At 40.3% G+C, this 18,217-nt stretch overlaps 1 protein-coding gene across 6 annotated transcripts in view; it reads left to right on the top strand.

Annotated features, from left to right (window-relative positions):
* Nucleotides 1-18,217, top strand: part of MPP7 (MAGUK p55 scaffold protein 7) — a 268,477-nt gene that overhangs the window by 90,942 nt on the left and 159,318 nt on the right. For all 6 annotated transcript variants that reach the window (XR_014015250.1, XM_081226950.1, XM_081226952.1 and 3 more), the window contains one exon: nucleotides 6,462-6,580. Coding sequence is in view for 5 of the 6 variants with exons in the window: in XM_081226950.1 (XP_081083076.1) it covers nucleotides 6,462-6,580 (119 nt within the window). In the remaining variant the exon portion in view is untranslated. The remainder of the gene's footprint in view (nucleotides 1-6,461; nucleotides 6,581-18,217) is intronic.

Genomic DNA, 18,217 nt, shown 5'->3' with positions numbered 1-18,217 from the left:
GCCCGGCCACCTCACCTGTCGTGGCCTGTGTGGTGGTCCAGCACTGGGTCTGCCTTACACTGCTGCGTTTTCTCTTTTTCTATCAGTGTCTTATACACGCTGTATAATTTACTGACTTATGTTTATTATTTGTCTTCCCCCTGGAGTCGGGATCTTTGTGGGTTCACTGATCTAGCCGAACGCCTGGCACAGCATGTGGCCCAGAGAACTTACAGTGGGCAGTGGATGCCGACTGACTGGATGAGTGTGTATTCTACCAAATGCCTGCTGGGTGCCTGTTCTCATGCCCTTCCTAAGACTGGGTATTTGCAAACGTAATTGTCTCCTAAATTGATGAAAGAAAAGTGATATGCTTTGGCTCTTAAGAATCATTTTATATTATTTCTTAGATTGAACACTGCTTTATGTATTGATTTTTTTTGGGGGGGATCATCTATTTCTTCTGCCACCGTATATGCCTGTTCATGTGCCATTGCCCATTTTTCTCTTGGTTTACTGATCTTTTATTAGGCTTAATACCAATCACTTGCTTGTTGCAAATAATTTTTAGCAGTTTCTCTGCAAACTTCTTTGTTTTTTTTTTTTTGCGGTACGCGGGCCTCTCACTGCTGTGGCCCCTCCTGCTGCAGAGCGCAGGCTCCGGATGCACAGGCTTAGCGGCCATGGCTCACGGGCCCAGCCGCTCCGCGGCACACGGGATCCTCCTGGACCGGGGCACGAACCCGTGTCCCCTGCATCGGCAGGCAGACTCTCAACCACTGCGCCACCAGGGAAGCCCCAATAGCTAGTTTTATTAGGCAGGGTGAAAATCGCTAGGGGTCTGACTACGATGATAGGAAGCTTTACCCACAGTTAAAATTGCTATCATATATTTAAGTAAATTGATGAATGTTATAAAGTCATGAAATTTTAATGCAAGATGATGACACTTTATCTTCTGATGAATGTATTATGACTTCGGGTGAATTGTTTATTCAACACGGTTGGGTCTGTGTTACCTGCCTTCCACAGTCCTTGATCAAATCGCCTGCCTATTACTCACATACAAGATCCTGATAGGAAGTGTGACTGTAGCTTTACAGTACTACTCTTATCTAGATATTGCAAAAAAAAAAAAAAAAATTGCAGGAGAACTTACTTGAAGTTGCTAAAGCACCAAAGTATTAAGTATTTATATCTGTATGTAAAATACTACTGCTGACCCTCTGTCACTTGTGTTGCCTCAGAAGGCATCAAGAACATATTCTGACCATAGGTTTTTTTGAGGGAGAAAAAGCACTTACACTTGGCCCTTGAACAACGTGGGTTTGAACTGCCCAGGTCCAGTAATCTGCAGATGGTTTCAGTAAATACAGTACTACATGGTCAGCGTTTGGTTGAATCTGCTGTTGTGGCACCACAGATACAGAGGATGGCTGTGGGACTTGAGCTTCTGTGGATTTGGGGATCCTAGGTGGGTCCTGGGGCCAGTGAGCCACGGATACCAAGGGACGACCGTAGTTTTTTTATCTTTAAGGAAAATGACAAGTATTTTACCCTTCAGTGCAGCAAGGCTGCAGAGAAGCCAGCTGTAGCACATGGAACTCCAATCAAGTATGTAAGTGATTGACGTTAAATTAAGATCGTGGTCCACTCGTGTGCTGACTTAATGACCTGGCTCGCAGGGTGGGCAGTTTATACTGTACGGAAAGCATTCTCCTTAGGATATTATTCTCCGTGGCGTCAGACAGCCAGCATTTGCCATCTAACCTTCCTCTGGAAAGGGGAGAAGAAATTACAGTACTTCGTTCCTAGACAGCAGGCTTCAGGAACCAACTCAGAGATCTTAAAAGCATCTTTGCATCTCTCTGCGATTGGCTTCTATTATTGTGAACACCTTCATTAGCCCCCAGTTTAGAATCACCCTCCTGGGCCCTGTTTTCCCCCCTTCAGATCCCAGCCAGTATCCTGCCAGCTCCATTAGAGGCTTCTCTGACCTTCATTGATTGCTCTCTTCTTAAAATTGCTAGAATAATTATTGCACATATTAATCGAGTCACCCTCGACCTATTTTAGTTTTACTCTTGTTGATTTCTTTTCTCTCAGTATGTAAAATACACTAATTTAAAAATACTGCTTTTTTCTGTTGGAATATTTTTATGAAATAAGTTTATTGAAATCCACAGGCATCCTTTTATTTATTTATTTATTTATTTTGTGGTACACGGGCCTCTCACTGTTGGGGCCTCTCCCGTTGTGGAGCACAGGCTCCGGATGCTCAGGCTCAGCAGCCATGGCTCACGGGCCCAGCCACTCCGCAGCATGTGGAATCTTCCCGGACCGGGGCACGAACCCGTGTTCCCTGCATCGGCAGGCGGACTCTCAACCACTGCGCCACCAGGGAAGCCCTCTCCACAGGCATCCTTGACAGTGTCTTTTATCGTATGTGCCCAAATATAAGGTGAGTTTTTTTTCCCTCTGTAAAAGGATCTCTTAGAGAAGAGAGAGCTGGCATATATTCAAGTCCTTACAGAATCTCTTAGAACGTTCTCTGTGTCTTCACGTGCACAAAAATATGTGTTGAATGGAGAAGCCAAAATTACTCACATATAACCGAAATTCATAATTTGGGGGATTATTGAGAGCTCCCTTGGCAGAATTGTTTTTTTAAAAAGGAGACAATCTGGTTTAAACCAGATTTAATCATTCCTTGGAGAAGGGTTAAAAACCTCACATTTGCATTCGATAGAATTTTAAAGAGTGGGTAAGTGGTTTTGTTGATGAAAAATGTAGAGCCACAGAACAAATGAAAAACCAATCAGCTTTACCCAGATTCTCAGTGAAGGCATCTCCCATATTCAAAACAGTGCTGTATCTCAACTGACCTAGAAGCGAGAATGATCTCACGATGAGGAAGAACTTCACTCTGAAGAATTTAAATAAAATGGTTGCGTGAAATGTGCAAGTGGGGCAAAAACTAAGTATCTGAGTTAATGTATTTTACTTAATAGGTAATTCAAAGTGTATGTTTCTAACTAAATTACAATTTAAATACTAGAGGCAGTCATGAGCATCTTATTAACATCCCTGAAAATTAATCATTTATTTCATCAGCTGCCTAAACATCTGTTGATTTTACTTGGAAGAGAAAATGTTTTGGCTGTTTACCTGGGCAAATAGGATTGCTTGATGTTTGCTCATATATGAGGTGCATTCTGTGTCATCCAAGACTGTAAGATCCCTGGGGAGAGGGTGACGCTTGGTGCTGTCCCCAGGGCTCCAACTCTGAGAGCTCACGCATATTGATTCTTGGGCCTGCAGCCCTTGCAGCCCTGACTCGGGCATTGTTCCTGCTGAAGGGTCCCCTGATGTTGTCCCCTCCCCTGGAGGGACCGGCCCCTTCCCTTGCCTCCACAGCCTGACCCTGTCTGGCACTCACTTTGCTAATAGCCTGTGGTGTCATCTGCGCTGTAGACACCTGCAGACAGGAATCACGTCCGATGTGTCCTAGAGCTTCAGAGCTAGGGATTCGCTGGGTTCAGAGGTGCCGTAGACGTTTATTAGAATGAGCTGGGCTGACGACAGAGGAGCACAGGATAAGTTTCATGGCGCAGGGAACGAGTGGATTTAGGTAAAAATTTTAAAGACATGCCGAGCTGTCTCAGCTCTCTTTACTTGCCCTCTGAACCTCAAGGACCAAAACTATTTGGATTTCACAGTATTCCTCATGACTGGGACTCTAGGAACTGAATATAGGACTTTAAAGCACATGTAGGAGCACAGACCCAGTTTTAGACGTGGACCGACGTGCTTTCTGGGGCCTGGATTACTGATTTGAGTGGAAGTGATGGTTTCCTCGTTGCCTGCGTTGACACTACATACAGCCCCGGCCTAGGAGCTCTTTTAACCGTCTTTTAAATTTCTGATTGGCCTTGTCCTGTCTCTTCTGGCTTTGTCCTCTGGCACCAGATGTGGGAGGTGAATAAAAGCAAGTGTTACTGCCACTCGAGGACCGTACAAAGCAGGAAAAACACAGAAAACTCAGCCTTCTGAGCTCTGACTAACAGAGAAATTATTACTATTTGAAAATTAAACCCAACATGGCTTATTCCCACAAAAAGCTAAGGTGTATGTGGGTAAAGTGAACAATTCCCACATGTAAAAGACACGGGTGGTTTCATTTCTGAGTATGGTGTTATGTCCAGTTGGCAGGTGTCTCTAAGCTGTTGTTTTCCCTTGGAAGCAATGCACTGAGATTTTCATTGCAAGGAGACACACTAAGGAAAGAAGAGCATCGTTATTTTAATCAAGTGCCTGCCCTGTGAATTGTTCCATTGAATTCTTACAGCAACTGTTGTGTTTCAGCTTTATTTCGAGATAATTACAGAGTCACTCGTTGTAAGACATAGTACAAAGAAATCCTGTGTACTTTCACCCGTTCCGCCGTGGTAACATCTTGCGTAACTGTAGTAGCGTGTCACAACTGGGAGATCGTCATCCATGCCATCGGTTGACGTTTTTCAGACGTCCTCGGTTTCACACGTGCTCGTGAGTGTGTGTGTGTGTGTGTGTGTATTTATTCTGTGCAGTTTTAACACGTGTACATTACCATTTCTTTTTCAACACGTGAGGGAAACGAGGTTCAGATAAGTAATGTGAAATGCATAAAGTATAGACATGGGGTTTGAATCTAGGTCTGTCTGTTTGATCCGAACTTTTGCATTTTTAGTAATGATAATGATGAGTAACAGTCGAAATCAATAACCCAATGGCTGAAACTCAAGTTACATATGAAACATTGAGTACTTACCACGTGCAGGACTGTTCAAGTGTATTAACTTATTTAAACTTATTGAATCCCCCAAGAACTGTACCACATAATTATATCATAGTTGAATTAGTATCATTCAACTCTAATGATATTACTAAGGAATCATTTTTACTACTCCTGAAATCAATAATAAAATAGTGAAATTCTACCTTCTTTTTACATAATTTCATGTTTTGAATCTGTGATCTTGGCAATTGTGATTACTTTACATTTGTGTGTGTGTGTATATATTTGTATAAAGTGAGGCCTGTATCATTATACATTGACTTAGGTTGAGCTACCGTAAAAATATTTTTGCTGACTTGTAAATAAGAGCTAGTTTAGGCAGGATGCCAGGTTTTTATGAGAATAAATGTAAACCACCAAGAATACTTAAGAATGCAGTTGGGAGAAGGTTTTTTTTTTTCTTTTTTCCTGCCTGGAGTATTTTGGATCTTTTTGGCCAAATACAGCCCTAGGAATGTTTCAATTTAATCGACTCTCTCAAGTTTCGTATCTGACTTCCAAAGTGGTACCCATGCATGTGGTTGTGAATTCTCACTGGTTATCAGAATATTATAAGGCTTTGGAAAGATAACAGACGCGCTCATCAGAAGTCCGTAATTTATGAGTCTTCGCTGGTTAAATATCTTGTAAAGCTGTCTTTCTAATGAACAGCAGCTCTTATTCAGACCAGAAATAGCAACAGTCCCATGTGTTGCAGACCCCAGGAGGTCTCGGTGTTTTTGTAGACAGCAGACAGAAATAAAAAGAAGTTTGTCCTTTTTACCTCATGGAATCCCGCTGGAAAATGAAACATGAGCTCTGAGTTGATGCTGACTTCTGCCAGGTCACCTCCCTGAAGAGTCCCGGGCAAGCGCTGCTGCAGCATTTCTTGGACAGGAGTCTGCCGGCCCCGGGACGAGACGGATGGTCTGTGCAGGCTGCTCCTGGGACACTGCGCTACTGTCTGCTTGCAGGAAGCTTCCAGTGAGAGCACACGCGACCTGCATCTGTTGCCTTGACTCTTTCCAGGGGTATCACATGCCTCCAAATTAGAGTCGCATTTAGCCTAAGTGCTACGCAGTTTGTTGTTGTCATTGTTTAAAAAAAAAAAAAGCGTGACTACAAATAATGCCACACCAAGTATGGTTTATTCTGGCTTACTTTTGGGAACTTGATTTTGGACGTTCAGTAACGCAAATGTTTTTGAAGCTATATATTATTAGGAACTCTTTGGAAACCACAAAACCATTTTAGTGGACCACGCTATCAATTTTCTCTTCTCAAGAAGTTTTTCCTATTCATGACTCACTTCACTTTTTGGCTAACATTGAGGGAAATGTAATAACGATTAAGGAAAGGAATGTATGCATTTTCTTCTTCTTCTTTTTTTGAAAGCTTGTACACATTTTCTGTCTTGGGTTATGTAAACTTGGAGGACTGTACAATGACCACCGCCTAAGGTAAAAACAGGCCTGTTCATACATACATCTTTGGAATTTAAAAATCCAAAAGCTTCCCTTGCTTCTTTGGAGAAGAGTTTTGCTTGATGGCCCAGAATACAGATCCAGTAAAAGCGACATGTTCCAGCTGTCAGTTTCACACACCTTACGCGAAATTAATGAGACCACTGTACGGTGACGCTCTGTGTTTTCTTTCCATTTTATAGGTCTGTATGAGCTGCTGGCGGCGCTGCCGGCCCAGCTGCAGCCACACGTGGACAGCCAGGAAGACCTGACCTTCCTCTGGGATGTGTTTGGTGAAAAAAGCCTGCATTCACTAGTCAAGGTAAACCATGCTGTTGTCAGATGATCTTCGCGGAAAAACACATGGAAAAATATTTTGAGTGCCATCTAGTAAACGAGAGATCACATTGTTGCCCTCTGAAAACAAAACAGCCTTGTTCCATGTCACTGCCAGGCGTGGAAGTTGTTAAAAGGATTCCACCAAAAATACATAGATGATTTCACTTAATGGTGGTGATCTGGCTGTGCATACTGATGGAGCATGCCCGTGCTTGCCCTTGTTTAGAAAAGGAATGTGAAATAGTAGCAGGAAGGGTTAGACTCCTCACGGTCACATTCATGAGCTGGAATTTAACTTAAATAAATAAATGTTCGCAGCAAAAATTAGAAGGAATATATTTTCTGAGGTTCAGGATGACAGCTATTCAGCAGCTACATTAATTTAAAATAATTTCCTCTAATAAAGTCAAGTGAAATTCTAGCAAAGCTGTTTCTTCTCCTGGCACAGTGCCACTGAAGTGGAATTTTGTATATAAATACAGGGACGCTAAATAGGAATAAAAAACAGTGTGTGGGAGACCGTTTTAGCCAAGCGTCACGCCGTGGAAATGATCAGCCACCAGAAACCAGATCTTGCCACACAGCAATGCTGGGAGTGATCAGAACTCTTAAAATAGTAAGACGAGAACAAGGAACTTACTGGAAAATATGCCACTCTTGCTTCTGGAAATATGAGTTGCATTTTCTCTCTTTTAACTCAAGCTGAAAGAAATTTAGAGTCTTACTTGAGTCTGGACGAGACGGACACGTGTGCCTCAACAGTACCTGATCCTGTCCTCCGTTCAGCTCAACCTGTTATGGTTGTCTGTTGTGATAAGAGGCTTTTTGACAGATGTATAGTATTTGGAAATGAGTGACTTCTGAGGTATGGTTGCTTCACAGGACAGGAGAATTCTTACTGCATTTTTTTCTTGTCAAATTTGCTGAAATTTGTGTGCTTCAAGAAGTGGCAGTTCTCAAGAAGTTAGCGTGTTGATATGTGGCAGTCTCCTAGCAATACATTTAAAGAGTGCTTTATTGATTTATTTAGTTTTTCTATAATTGCCAAGATATCTTTGTATTCTGAATAATTTTAGGTCTTTTAGTTGCTCTCTTGGGATGTGTTAGAAATGGTTTTGGGCTTATAATTGATGAAGTTTATCACTTACTGAGGCAGTCATGAAAATATTCCTGTATTAAATGTTTGGAAGTTGGATAGTTATGGATTTGATTAGATAGATTTGATCTCTTGAGAGAAGGAATAAAACACATTTCAGATGGCATCATCACTCCTTAATCAGTAAACAAACATGCCCCCCAAACAATGGATGTATATGTGTTGGTATTTATTTATAACGTGGCTACCATCTCAGTTTCCTCGCCTATAAAATGGAAATTATAATACCTATTGACAAGGTTGCTTGTGAGTTTCAAATAAGATAGTGAAGGTCTTAGTTCTCTTTGTAGTTATATAAGTTAGGCAAATATAATTATTAAGAAAAAAATGAATTATCATAGCATGTGAAGGACCAAAAAGAATTGACAGAGATGGTTGTTATTTTTATTAATAGAATAAAACTAATGTGTAAAAAATTTCTTCGTTACACTAGCTGTTGAGTTTTAAGCATAGGTTGTTATTCCGAGTATGTGTCCATAATTAAGTGGCTAGGAAGCAAACTGTTATCGATATCTGGTTTATAAAAACAGTGCAGCAAATGAATTGATATTGCTAGTATTTTAAATTGCATAACAACATGTGTACTGTTCCAAATGTTTTTCAGTAGTTGCCGTAAAGTGTATTTTTTAAATCAGCTTTAGTTTGTAACTCTAGTACATCCTCCCTTTCTTAACAGCTCCCCACTCCCCACTGCGGACTCCAGGGTGTCCTCTGACTGACCCATTATGTTAGTTTTCAAGTAGGAAAGCCTAGGATGCCCTGCAGGAGGTAGGTCTCATGGGACAGTAGTTTAAACAGCCGGGACAGCCTGCTTAGCTGTCTTCCAAGTGCCTCTACTGAAGGGTGGAGGAGAGAAGGCTTCGGCTTCTGTACGTAAATCTCAGCAGAGCAAAAGGAATTTGTTTGAAGAGAGTTGTTTTTAGACTGAATCAAAATGTGCTCTGATGTTACGCTCTTTTGCCTGCAGTTGACGCTGTTGGTATATGGGTTAGAACTGGGTGAATGTAAAACCTGATTTTATTCTAGCCCCAAATTTTCACAGTTCTCATCTTATTTGAGGTAAAAAAGAAAGTGATTGTTAAATCAGCACACAGTTTTGAATGCAGACAACTTGCTGGTCTGATGTAAAATATACTTAAGAAGAGGTAGGTTTGGTGTCAGGGTCTGTGGCAGGTATGGCACGTGCCACCGTAGGATTTTGAGCTCCACTCTGGGGGAGTTACTGGAGGTTGTGAGATTGTCACTGGAAAAGAGCTGTGATGATCCTATACTGTGTTAGCTGCGGATTTCTTTTTTTAAAGAAAAACTCTAAATAGAAAAGTTGAACAATAAAAACTGTGAGCACGAGATCCCGAAGAAAGGGTTAGGCTGAGGGTGAGGTCAGAAGAAAGATGGTACTGGTAGAAGACCCAGGAAATATCATATATAATGTGAGGCAAGACAAGGATATCCATTTTCACATGACCTAGTGAAGCTGATAGATCATCAGTCAGCATAGAGCCACATTTTGGATCCATGTTTTGCAAATATACAGAACCATGAAGCATGTAGTTTGTGTCTGAACCTCATTTCTAAATTTATCTCCTATCCTTGTGTTTTTTCCTACCGTGATTCCTTTACTTACTTTAAATTTTATTTTATTCACTGGTGTTGTATGTATTTTTATAATCTAGTTTAAGTTCACTTTAGAACAAGATGTGGCTTAAAGACTTCCATAACTGTATTATATTTATTAAAGAAGCCTGGTAGTTTTGTTTCTTCAAGAAATTTTTGTTCTTATTTCACAATTGTGTTGGATTTCTAGGATAAGAATATCAGACTTTTAGTACCTTTTAAATAGCTGTGTATGCTTTTTCTCCCCTTTCAAATAGTTGCATACATGTATGGGGACAGGAGGAAAAAAAGGTAGCAATCTGAATTTTATCCTTTTGGGATCTGAAGTATTTCAACAAAACACAGATTATTTTCAAGAAAAATTTCCTGATGTGATTGAATTACTGTGTGTATTTCTGTGATTTCAGTCTTACAGGAGTAATGATAAAACTCACTAGACCCTTATAACATTGCGTTACGTAGTTTTAATTTCCGATGATTGATTGCTTTGTTGGTGCTGTCTTTGTTGACGTCCTACTATGTGCCAGACACCGTGTAGGTCCCCAGGGCTAAGCTTTCCGGCAGAGCGGGTGCAGCCCCTTGTTTTCAGGCGTCTCCAGCCCCCCAGAGGGCTTGTAGATGCAGCGATGGGCAGTTGCAGCATCCCGGGGCTGCCCGCGTTTACAGCTGTTATGGGACATGCGAGGTGTCTCCCTCAGTGCTGGCCTCTGAGAGGTGCTCGAGGAGGATTCGGTAGTTTAAGCTAAAACCTGCGTGTTGAATCAGAGTTGCTCAGGTAAGAATTTATGCGGGAGGAGGGGGAGGTCAGGCAGAAGAAATAACTGTATTGTACAGGCACCAGGAGGCAAGTGTGAACCTCATGTCTTCAGGATGGAGGCTGCCAGCTTCTCTCGGCTGCAGGTTCTCTCCTCACCCAAGTCAAGGAAGTCTTGGTTGCTTCTAGCCTTGGGCAGTTATGAATAAAACTTTGATAACCATTTTGTGTGCAGGTTTTTGTGTGGGCGTTAAGTTTTCCGGTCATTTGGGTAAATACCTAGCAGCGTGATTCCTGGATCATATGGTAAGAGTGTTTAGCTTTCTGAGAAACTGCCAATCTGCCTTTCAAAGTGGCTGCACTATTTTGCATTCCCACCCGCAGTGCCTGAGAGTTCCTGTTGTTCTGCATCCTTGTCAGCATCTGGTGTTGTCAGTTTTGTGGATGTTAGCCATTCTAATAAGTGTGTAATGGTATCTCATTACTGTTTTAATTTGCAGTTCTCTTATGTCATGATGTTAAGCATCTTTTCATATGCTTATTTGTCATCTGTATGTCTTCTTTGTTGAAGTGTCTCTTCAGATCTTTTGTCTGTTTTTTTAAATGAGTTGTTTTCCCCTTACTGTTGAGTTTTATCATGTCTTTGTCTTTCTTGGATACAAGTCTTTTATCAGATATGTGTTTTGCAAATATTTTCTCCCAGTATGTGACTTGTCTTCATTTTCATAATGGTGTCTTCACAGAGCAGAAGTTTTTAAATTTAATAACGTTCATCTTAAGTTTTCGTTCATGGATCGTGCTTTTGGAGATGTATCAGAAACTCATTGCCATACCCAGGGTCACCTAGATTTTCTCTTCTGTTATCCTCTACAATTTTTACATTTAGCTCTGTGATTGATTTTGAGTTAATTTTTGTGAAAGGTGTAACTTCTCTGTCTACGTTCAAATTTTTGCATATTGAATATCCAGTTTTTCTAGCATCAGTTGTTGAAAAGACCATCCTGTCTCCATTGAATTGCCTTTGCTCCTCTGTCAAAGATCAGTTGATTTTTATTGTGTGGGTCTATTTCTGGGCTCTCTGTTGTGTTCCACTGATCTATTTGTCTCTTTTTTCACCAATACTACCTTCTTGATTACTATAGCTTTTATTTTCTTTTTTTAAATTTTTTTGGCTGTGTTGGGTCTTCGTTGCTGTGTGTGGGCTTTCTCTAGTTGCAGCAAGTGGGGGCTACTCTTTGTTGCGGTGCGCGGGCTTCTCATTGCGGTGGCTTCTCTTGTTGCCAGGCATGGGCTGTAGGTGCATGGGCTTCAGTAGTTGTGGCATGTGGGCTCATTAGTTGTGGCTCGTGGGCTCCAGAGCGCAGGCTCAGTAGTTGTGGCGCACGGACTTAGTTGCTCCATGGCATGTGGGATCCTCCCGGACCAGGGCTTGAACCTGTGTCCCCTGCATTGGCAGGCAGATTCTTAGCCACTGTGCCGCCAGGGAAGCTTGATTACTGTAGCTTTATGGTAAGTCTTGAGGTTGGGTAGTGTCCATCCTCTCACTCTTCTCAGTATTGTTTCAGGTATTCTGGGTCTTTCGCCTACTCATACAAACTTTAGGATCAGTTTGTCATATCAACAAAATAACTTGCTTGAATTTTGATTGGGATTATGTTGAATATATAGATCAAACTTGGAATAATTGACATCTTAATATTATGTATTCTTGCCCGTGAGCATGGAATATCTCTCATTTATTGAGATCATCTTTGGTTTCTTTCATCAGAGTTTTTGTACTTATTTATATTCTGTACATATTTTGTTAGATTTATACCTAATTTTTGGATACTAATTTAATTTCAAATTCCAATTGTTCATTGCTGGTGTATAGAAAAGTAATTGATTTTTGTATATTAAATTTGTATCCTGAATCCTTGCTGTAGTCACTTAGTAGGTTTCAGAGTTTTTTTGTTGATTCTTTGGCATTTTCTGTTAATACATAGATAATCATGTCATCTATGAACGAAGGCAGTTTTATTTCTTCCTTCCTAATCTGTATACCTTTTGTTTCCTTTTCTTACAGCATTAGTTAGGAATTTCAGTAAAGTATTGAATATGCGTGGTGAGAGGGAGGGGACCTCCTTGCCTTGTTATTGATCTTAGGGGGAAAGAATCTAGTTTTTCACTATTAAGTATGATGTTAGCTGTAGGTATTTTTATACATATTCTTTATCAAGTTGAGGAAGTCCTCTCTATTCCTAGTTTGTTGAGAGTTTTTATCATAAATGGATGTTAGATTTTTTTTTAATGATTTTTTGCATCTCTTGATATGATCATATGACTTTTTTTATCCTGTTGATGTGGTGGATTACATTATTACTTCTGAATATTGAACCAGCCTTTGCATTCCTGGGAAAAATCCCCCTTGGTTTTGGTATATAATTCATGTTATACATTGTTGGATTTGATTTGCTAATGTCTTGTTGAGGATTTTTACATCTCTGTTCATAAGAGATTCTAGTCTGCAGTTTTCCTTTCTTGTAATGTCTTTATCTGGTTTTGGTAGTAGAGCAATAATGCTTGGTATATGGTTAGGTATATAGTTAGGAAGTGCACTCTCTGCTTTTATTTTTTCTGGAAGAGCTTGTAGAGAATTGGTATGATTTTTCCCTTAAATTCACCAGTGGAACCATCTGGGCCTAGTGCTTGCTGTTTTGGAAGGTTATTAATTATCGATTCAATTTCTTTAATAGATACAAGCTTACTTAGATCACCTATTCATCTTTGTGTGAGAGTTTTTGTCACTTATATCTTTCAAGGAATTGGTGGAATCATGTAAGTTATCAAATTTGAGGGCGTAGAATTATTTATAATCTTTTTTAAATTTTTTTAAATTTATGGCTGTGTTGGGTCATCGTTTCTGTGCGAGGGCTTTCTCTAGTTGTGGCAAGCAGGGACCACTCATCATCGCGGTATGCGGGCCTCTCACTATCACGGCCTATAATCTTTTGTTATCTTTTTAACATCCATGGGATTCATAATGATGATGACTCTTTCATTTCTGATATTAGTAGTAATTTGTGTCTTCTCTCATTTTTTTTCTTGATTAGCCTGGCTGTAGGTTTATCAGTTAATCTTTTCAAAGAACCAGCTTTTGGTTTCATTGAGTTTTCCTGTTTCTTGTTTCAGTTCTATTGCTTTTTGCTTATATTTTATTCTTTTTTTTTCTCCAGTTTCCTAAGGTAGACACTTAGGTTACTGATTTTAATTCTTTCTGTTTTTCTTACCTTCAATGCTATACTTTCCCTCTAACCACTACTTTTGCAGCATCCCACAGATTTTGATGTTATATTTTCATTTATTGCAAAGTATTTAAAAAATTTTTCTTGAGACTTCTTCATTGACCCATGTGTTATTTAGAATTCTTGGTTAATTCCCAAATATGTGGAGATTTTACTGCTGTCTTTCTGTTGATTTCTGTTTTAACTCCATGTGATCAGAGAGCATATGCTGTATGATTTCCATTCTTTTAAATTTGCTAAGGTGTGTTATGGCTCAGAATGTGGTCTGTCTTGTTCTATGTGAGCTTGAGAAGAATGTGTATACTGCTATTGTTAGATGAAGTATTAGATTCAGTTGCTTGATGATGCTATTTGGTTCAACCGTATCCTTACTGACTTTCTGCCTGCTGGATCTGTCAATTACTGATAGAAGAGTGTTGAAGTTTCTGAGCATAATAGTGGCTTTGTTCATTTCTCCTTGTAATTTTTTTTTTAATAAATGTTTTTATTTATTTTTGGCTGCGTTGGGTCTTTGTTTCTGAGCGTGGGCTTTCTCTAGTTGCAGCGAGAGGGGGCTACTTTTCGTTGCGGTGCGTGGGCTTCTCATTGCAGTGGCTTCTCTTGTTGCGGAGCACGGGCTCTAGGTACACGGGCTTCAGTAATTGTGGCTCACGGGCTCAGTAATTGTGGCTTGTGGGCTCCAGAGTACAGGCTCAGTAGTTGTGGCACACAGGCTTAGTTGCTCCATGGCATGTGGGATCTTCCCAGACCAGGGCTTGACCCATGTCCCCTGCATTGGCAGGTGGATTCTTAACCACTGTGCCACCAGGGAAGTCCTCTCCTTGCAGTTTTACCAGTTTTGCCTCATGTATTTTGACACTGTCTTGTTAGGTGCATACACATTAAGGATTGTTATGTTTTCTCAGAGAAATAACCCTGTTTTCATTATGTAATGCCCTCCTTTATCCCTTATAATTTTCCCTGTTCTGCTCTCGCTTTGTCTGAAATAGATGCAGGTACTCCAGCTTTCTTTGCGTGGTTTATCTTTCTCCATTCCTTTACTTTTAATCAATCTGTGTCTTTATATTTAAGGTGGGTTTCTTGTAGGCAGTAGGTTCTTCCTTATTTAATCTACTCTCACAGTCTTTGTCTTTTAATTGGTATATTTAGACCGTTCATATTTAAAGTGATTGTTGACATAGCTGAGTTATATTTGCCATATTTGCCACTGATTTCTATTCATAACACTTGTTTTTTTTTTTACATTTTTATCACCCTCTTTCTTCCTTCTCTGCTTTTAGTAGAACACCTTATATGATTCCATTTATTCTTTCTTAACATACCAAAGATTTCTTAGTGCTTGCCCTAGAGTTTGCTGCATACATTACAACTAATCTAGGTCTACTTTCAAGTAACACTGTACCATTTCACAGGTAGTTGCAGGTACCTTATAAAGAATATTCTTAATTCCTTTTTCCCCATCCTTTATAACATTGCTGTCATTCATTTCACTTATCCATATACTGTAGTCACCCAACACATTGCTGCTATTATTTGAACAAACAGTTATCAGATCAATTAAGAATAATAAAAATAAAAGTTTTGTTTTACCTTTATTTACTCCTACTCTGATGCTCTTCTCTTCTTAATGTATTTCCGAGTGCCTGACCTACATCACTTTCCTTGTCTCTTGAAGAACTTCTTTTAACACTTGTTGCAAGGCAGGTCTACTGACAGCAGATTTCTTAAACTTAAGTTCGTTTGTTTATTTCTCCTTTACTTTGTAAGTACAGCTTCACTGGATACAGAATTCTAGGGTGATGTTTTTTCCTTTCAACACTTTAAATATTTTACTCCAGTTTCTTCTTGCTTGCATAGTTTCTGATGAGGTGTCTGATGTAATTCTTGTCTTTTTCTTATATAGGTAAGGTGTTTTTTCACTTGAACTTCTTTCAAGATTTTCTCTTCATTTTTGGATCTTGCAGTTTGAGTATGGTATACCAAAGTGTAGATTACTGGGGATTTATTCTGTTGGATGTATTCTGAGCTTCCTGTATCTGTGGTTTGGTGTTTTGTCATTAATTTTGGAGAAATTTCAGCCATTATTACTTTGAATATTTCTTCTTTCTCTCTCTGTTCTCCTTCTGATGTTCCCATTATGTGTATGTAACACCTTTTGTAATTGTCCTGTAGTTCTTGGGTATTCTGTTCCTTTTTAAAATTTCATCCTATTTCTCTTTGTGTTTCAGTTTGGGGAATTTCCATTAACATATTTGCAATCTTACCGATTCTTTCCTTGGCCATGTCCAATCTACTGATGAGCACATCAAAAGCATTCTTCATTTCTGTTATGGTGTTCTTCATTTCTAGCATTTCACTTTGATTCTCTCTTAGAGTTTCCATCTCTCTGCTTACATTTTCCGTCTGTTCTTGCATGTTGTCCACTTTTTCCATTAGAGCCATTAGCCTGTTTATCGTACGTATTTTAAGTTCTCTGTTTCATAGTTCCAAAATCTGTGTCAGAGTTGAGTCTAGTTCTGATGCTTGCTTTATCTCTTCAGACCGTGTTTTTATTGCCTTTTATCATGCTTTGTGATTTTCTATTGAAAGTTGGACATGATGTATTGGGTAATAGGTACTGAGGTAATTAGGCTTTTCATGTGAGTTTTTATGTTGACCTGGCTGTGTTCAGTGTTTGCTCTAGCTCTCAGTGTCTCCCCTCCCCTTTGTCTTTCCTTAAGGACTCTCTTGGAGTCTGTGTCGTACGGCTCTCTCAGTTATAATCCACTGTTATTTTACTGGAGCCCTGTTGATGGTGGTGAGTTGTAGGGGAGAGGAATTGTTATATAATCTTCTGATTAAATGTCAGCTTCTGGGCTCTGAGGGCCTTCAGAAACATTTCTTAGCCTCTTTTTTTTTTTTTTTTTTTCTCTTTCCTTTCTCCCCTTATTTGAGACAGGAAGGCCAGAGGGGGCTAGAGTTATTTTAGTGCCCTTTCCCCAGGTCAAATAAAGCTCTGGTAAATAAAGCCCCTCCATTAGAGGGGTGGACTTTGTTATGGAGAAAGCTCTTGGCCTTTGTATTTCAAAATGAGTACCTTTCTCCTTCCCCTGCTTGAAATAAAAGGGGATTTTTCTCCTGTCACCATGAGAACTTGGTGGGGCTCCCGGAGGGAAGTGCAAGGGTCTCCTCCAAGACCGGGTCCCCAGGAATTTTTAACCCTCGGACTAGTCACATTTGCCCACCATCAGTTTGTCAAAATCATCAGTTAAGGGTCCCTACAAGTTTCTGGCTCCAGTAACATCTGCCCCTGCTAAGCTGATTTCAGCCATGACTCTCTGCATTCCTGTCTGTCCTGATTTCAGAGTGGCATTGTGTCCTGCAACTTCCATTCTCCTTACATGTCTGAGCTGAAACTAGAAATCTCCTTTTGCCCTCTTTTTTATTTGGCTGTCATTTGATTACTGATGTGTAAGAGTTCTTTATGTATTTTGGATAATAGCTCCTTACCAAATTACATTTGTAATTGGAAATGTTCAATTTCTCTTCTGAAAGATGTCTTGCAATTTTGTTTTTAATGAAACACATGACACCGTGGGCAGAGTAGTTGAGAAGTGCAAGCAAGGTGTGAGGGATAACTCAGCGGGGGTTTATTTTCAATCTCCATATTAATATGAATTTGTGAAGTTTTTATGCTCGTGAATTTAGGTAGAATTTTAAAAGTGAAAATCTTAATCTTGAGTCTGAAAATAAGTCTTGAGCAGATGCTCAGAAAGCAACCTGTGAATGAGAATGTACTTTAAAAATTTTATATCTCCAACCTGGAAACTTGAGGAAACGAAAAACCAGCTTGAAGGTAATGCTTGATCTTAATCTTTCACTAATTCCAGTTTTCTTAATCATTAGCACCATGAGACTTGCTTGGAAAGTAGTTATTTCCAGGATAATTGATATAGTCAAGCTATAAAGAGAAAGAGAGAGTTCTATTGAGCTGTGGTTTTATAATCATGCAGACACTCCATGTTTTTCTCTTCCTTTAATCTAGAAGCAATGAAAAGCATCATATAGGGGGGAAAGGTGATATTTACACAGTAGTAAATCAGATTCAAGGCTGAAAGGCTATTTAACAAGACACTGGTCCCGGACTCTGCAGAAACAAATTGTGCTGTTTTGGAGGGGAGGGGGGTGTTAGGTTCAGAGAGGAAACCCGTTGGGGAGGTTATGTTACTTGCCTCTGCAATACCATTTGCCTTGGGTGGGAGGAAGAGGACGAGGCAGCCGACATTGCAAATGATCCCTGGCCACCTGGTCTGACAGAGCGGAGAATTGGGTATCAGCAGCTGGTAACGCTCCTTGGCCAATCAAAGGTAGCTGTTCGGCCAGCTCTGTTGGAGCAGCCAGACGAAGTTATTTCTTACGTTATAGCTTACATTTTTTCAGGCACAGAAATATGTAAGTTCTGCCGAAGATATGAATTCCTGAGACCCTGAGTAAATTGTTGCCCTTGTAATTCACTCTCTCAAAACAGAGGCCATATGTAACCCTTTTAAGAGATTTGCTTGGGACTGGGGATGGGTGAATAGGTGCAAGGACCGTGGATACTCCATGGGGCTGTTCCCTCCTGCCGGGTCTGTGTTTAATATAATGGAAGAGCATCTTTTAAAAAGTTACTGTGAGGGGCTTCCCTGGTGGCGCAATGGTTGAGAGTCCGCCTGCCGATGCAGGGGACACGGGTTTGTGCCCCGGTCCGGGAAGATCGCACATGCCGTGGAGCGGCTGGGCCCGTGAGCCATGGCCGCTGAGCCTGCGCGACCGGAGCCTGTGCTCCGCACC

This window comes from Mesoplodon bidens, assembly GCF_964165515.1.
Source record: "Mesoplodon bidens genome assembly, chromosome: 3".
NCBI classification, from domain to species: domain Eukaryota; kingdom Metazoa; phylum Chordata; class Mammalia; order Artiodactyla; family Ziphiidae; genus Mesoplodon; species Mesoplodon bidens.
Note: the sequence above shows the minus strand (reverse complement) of the source record. Positions and strands in the feature narration are given on the sequence as shown.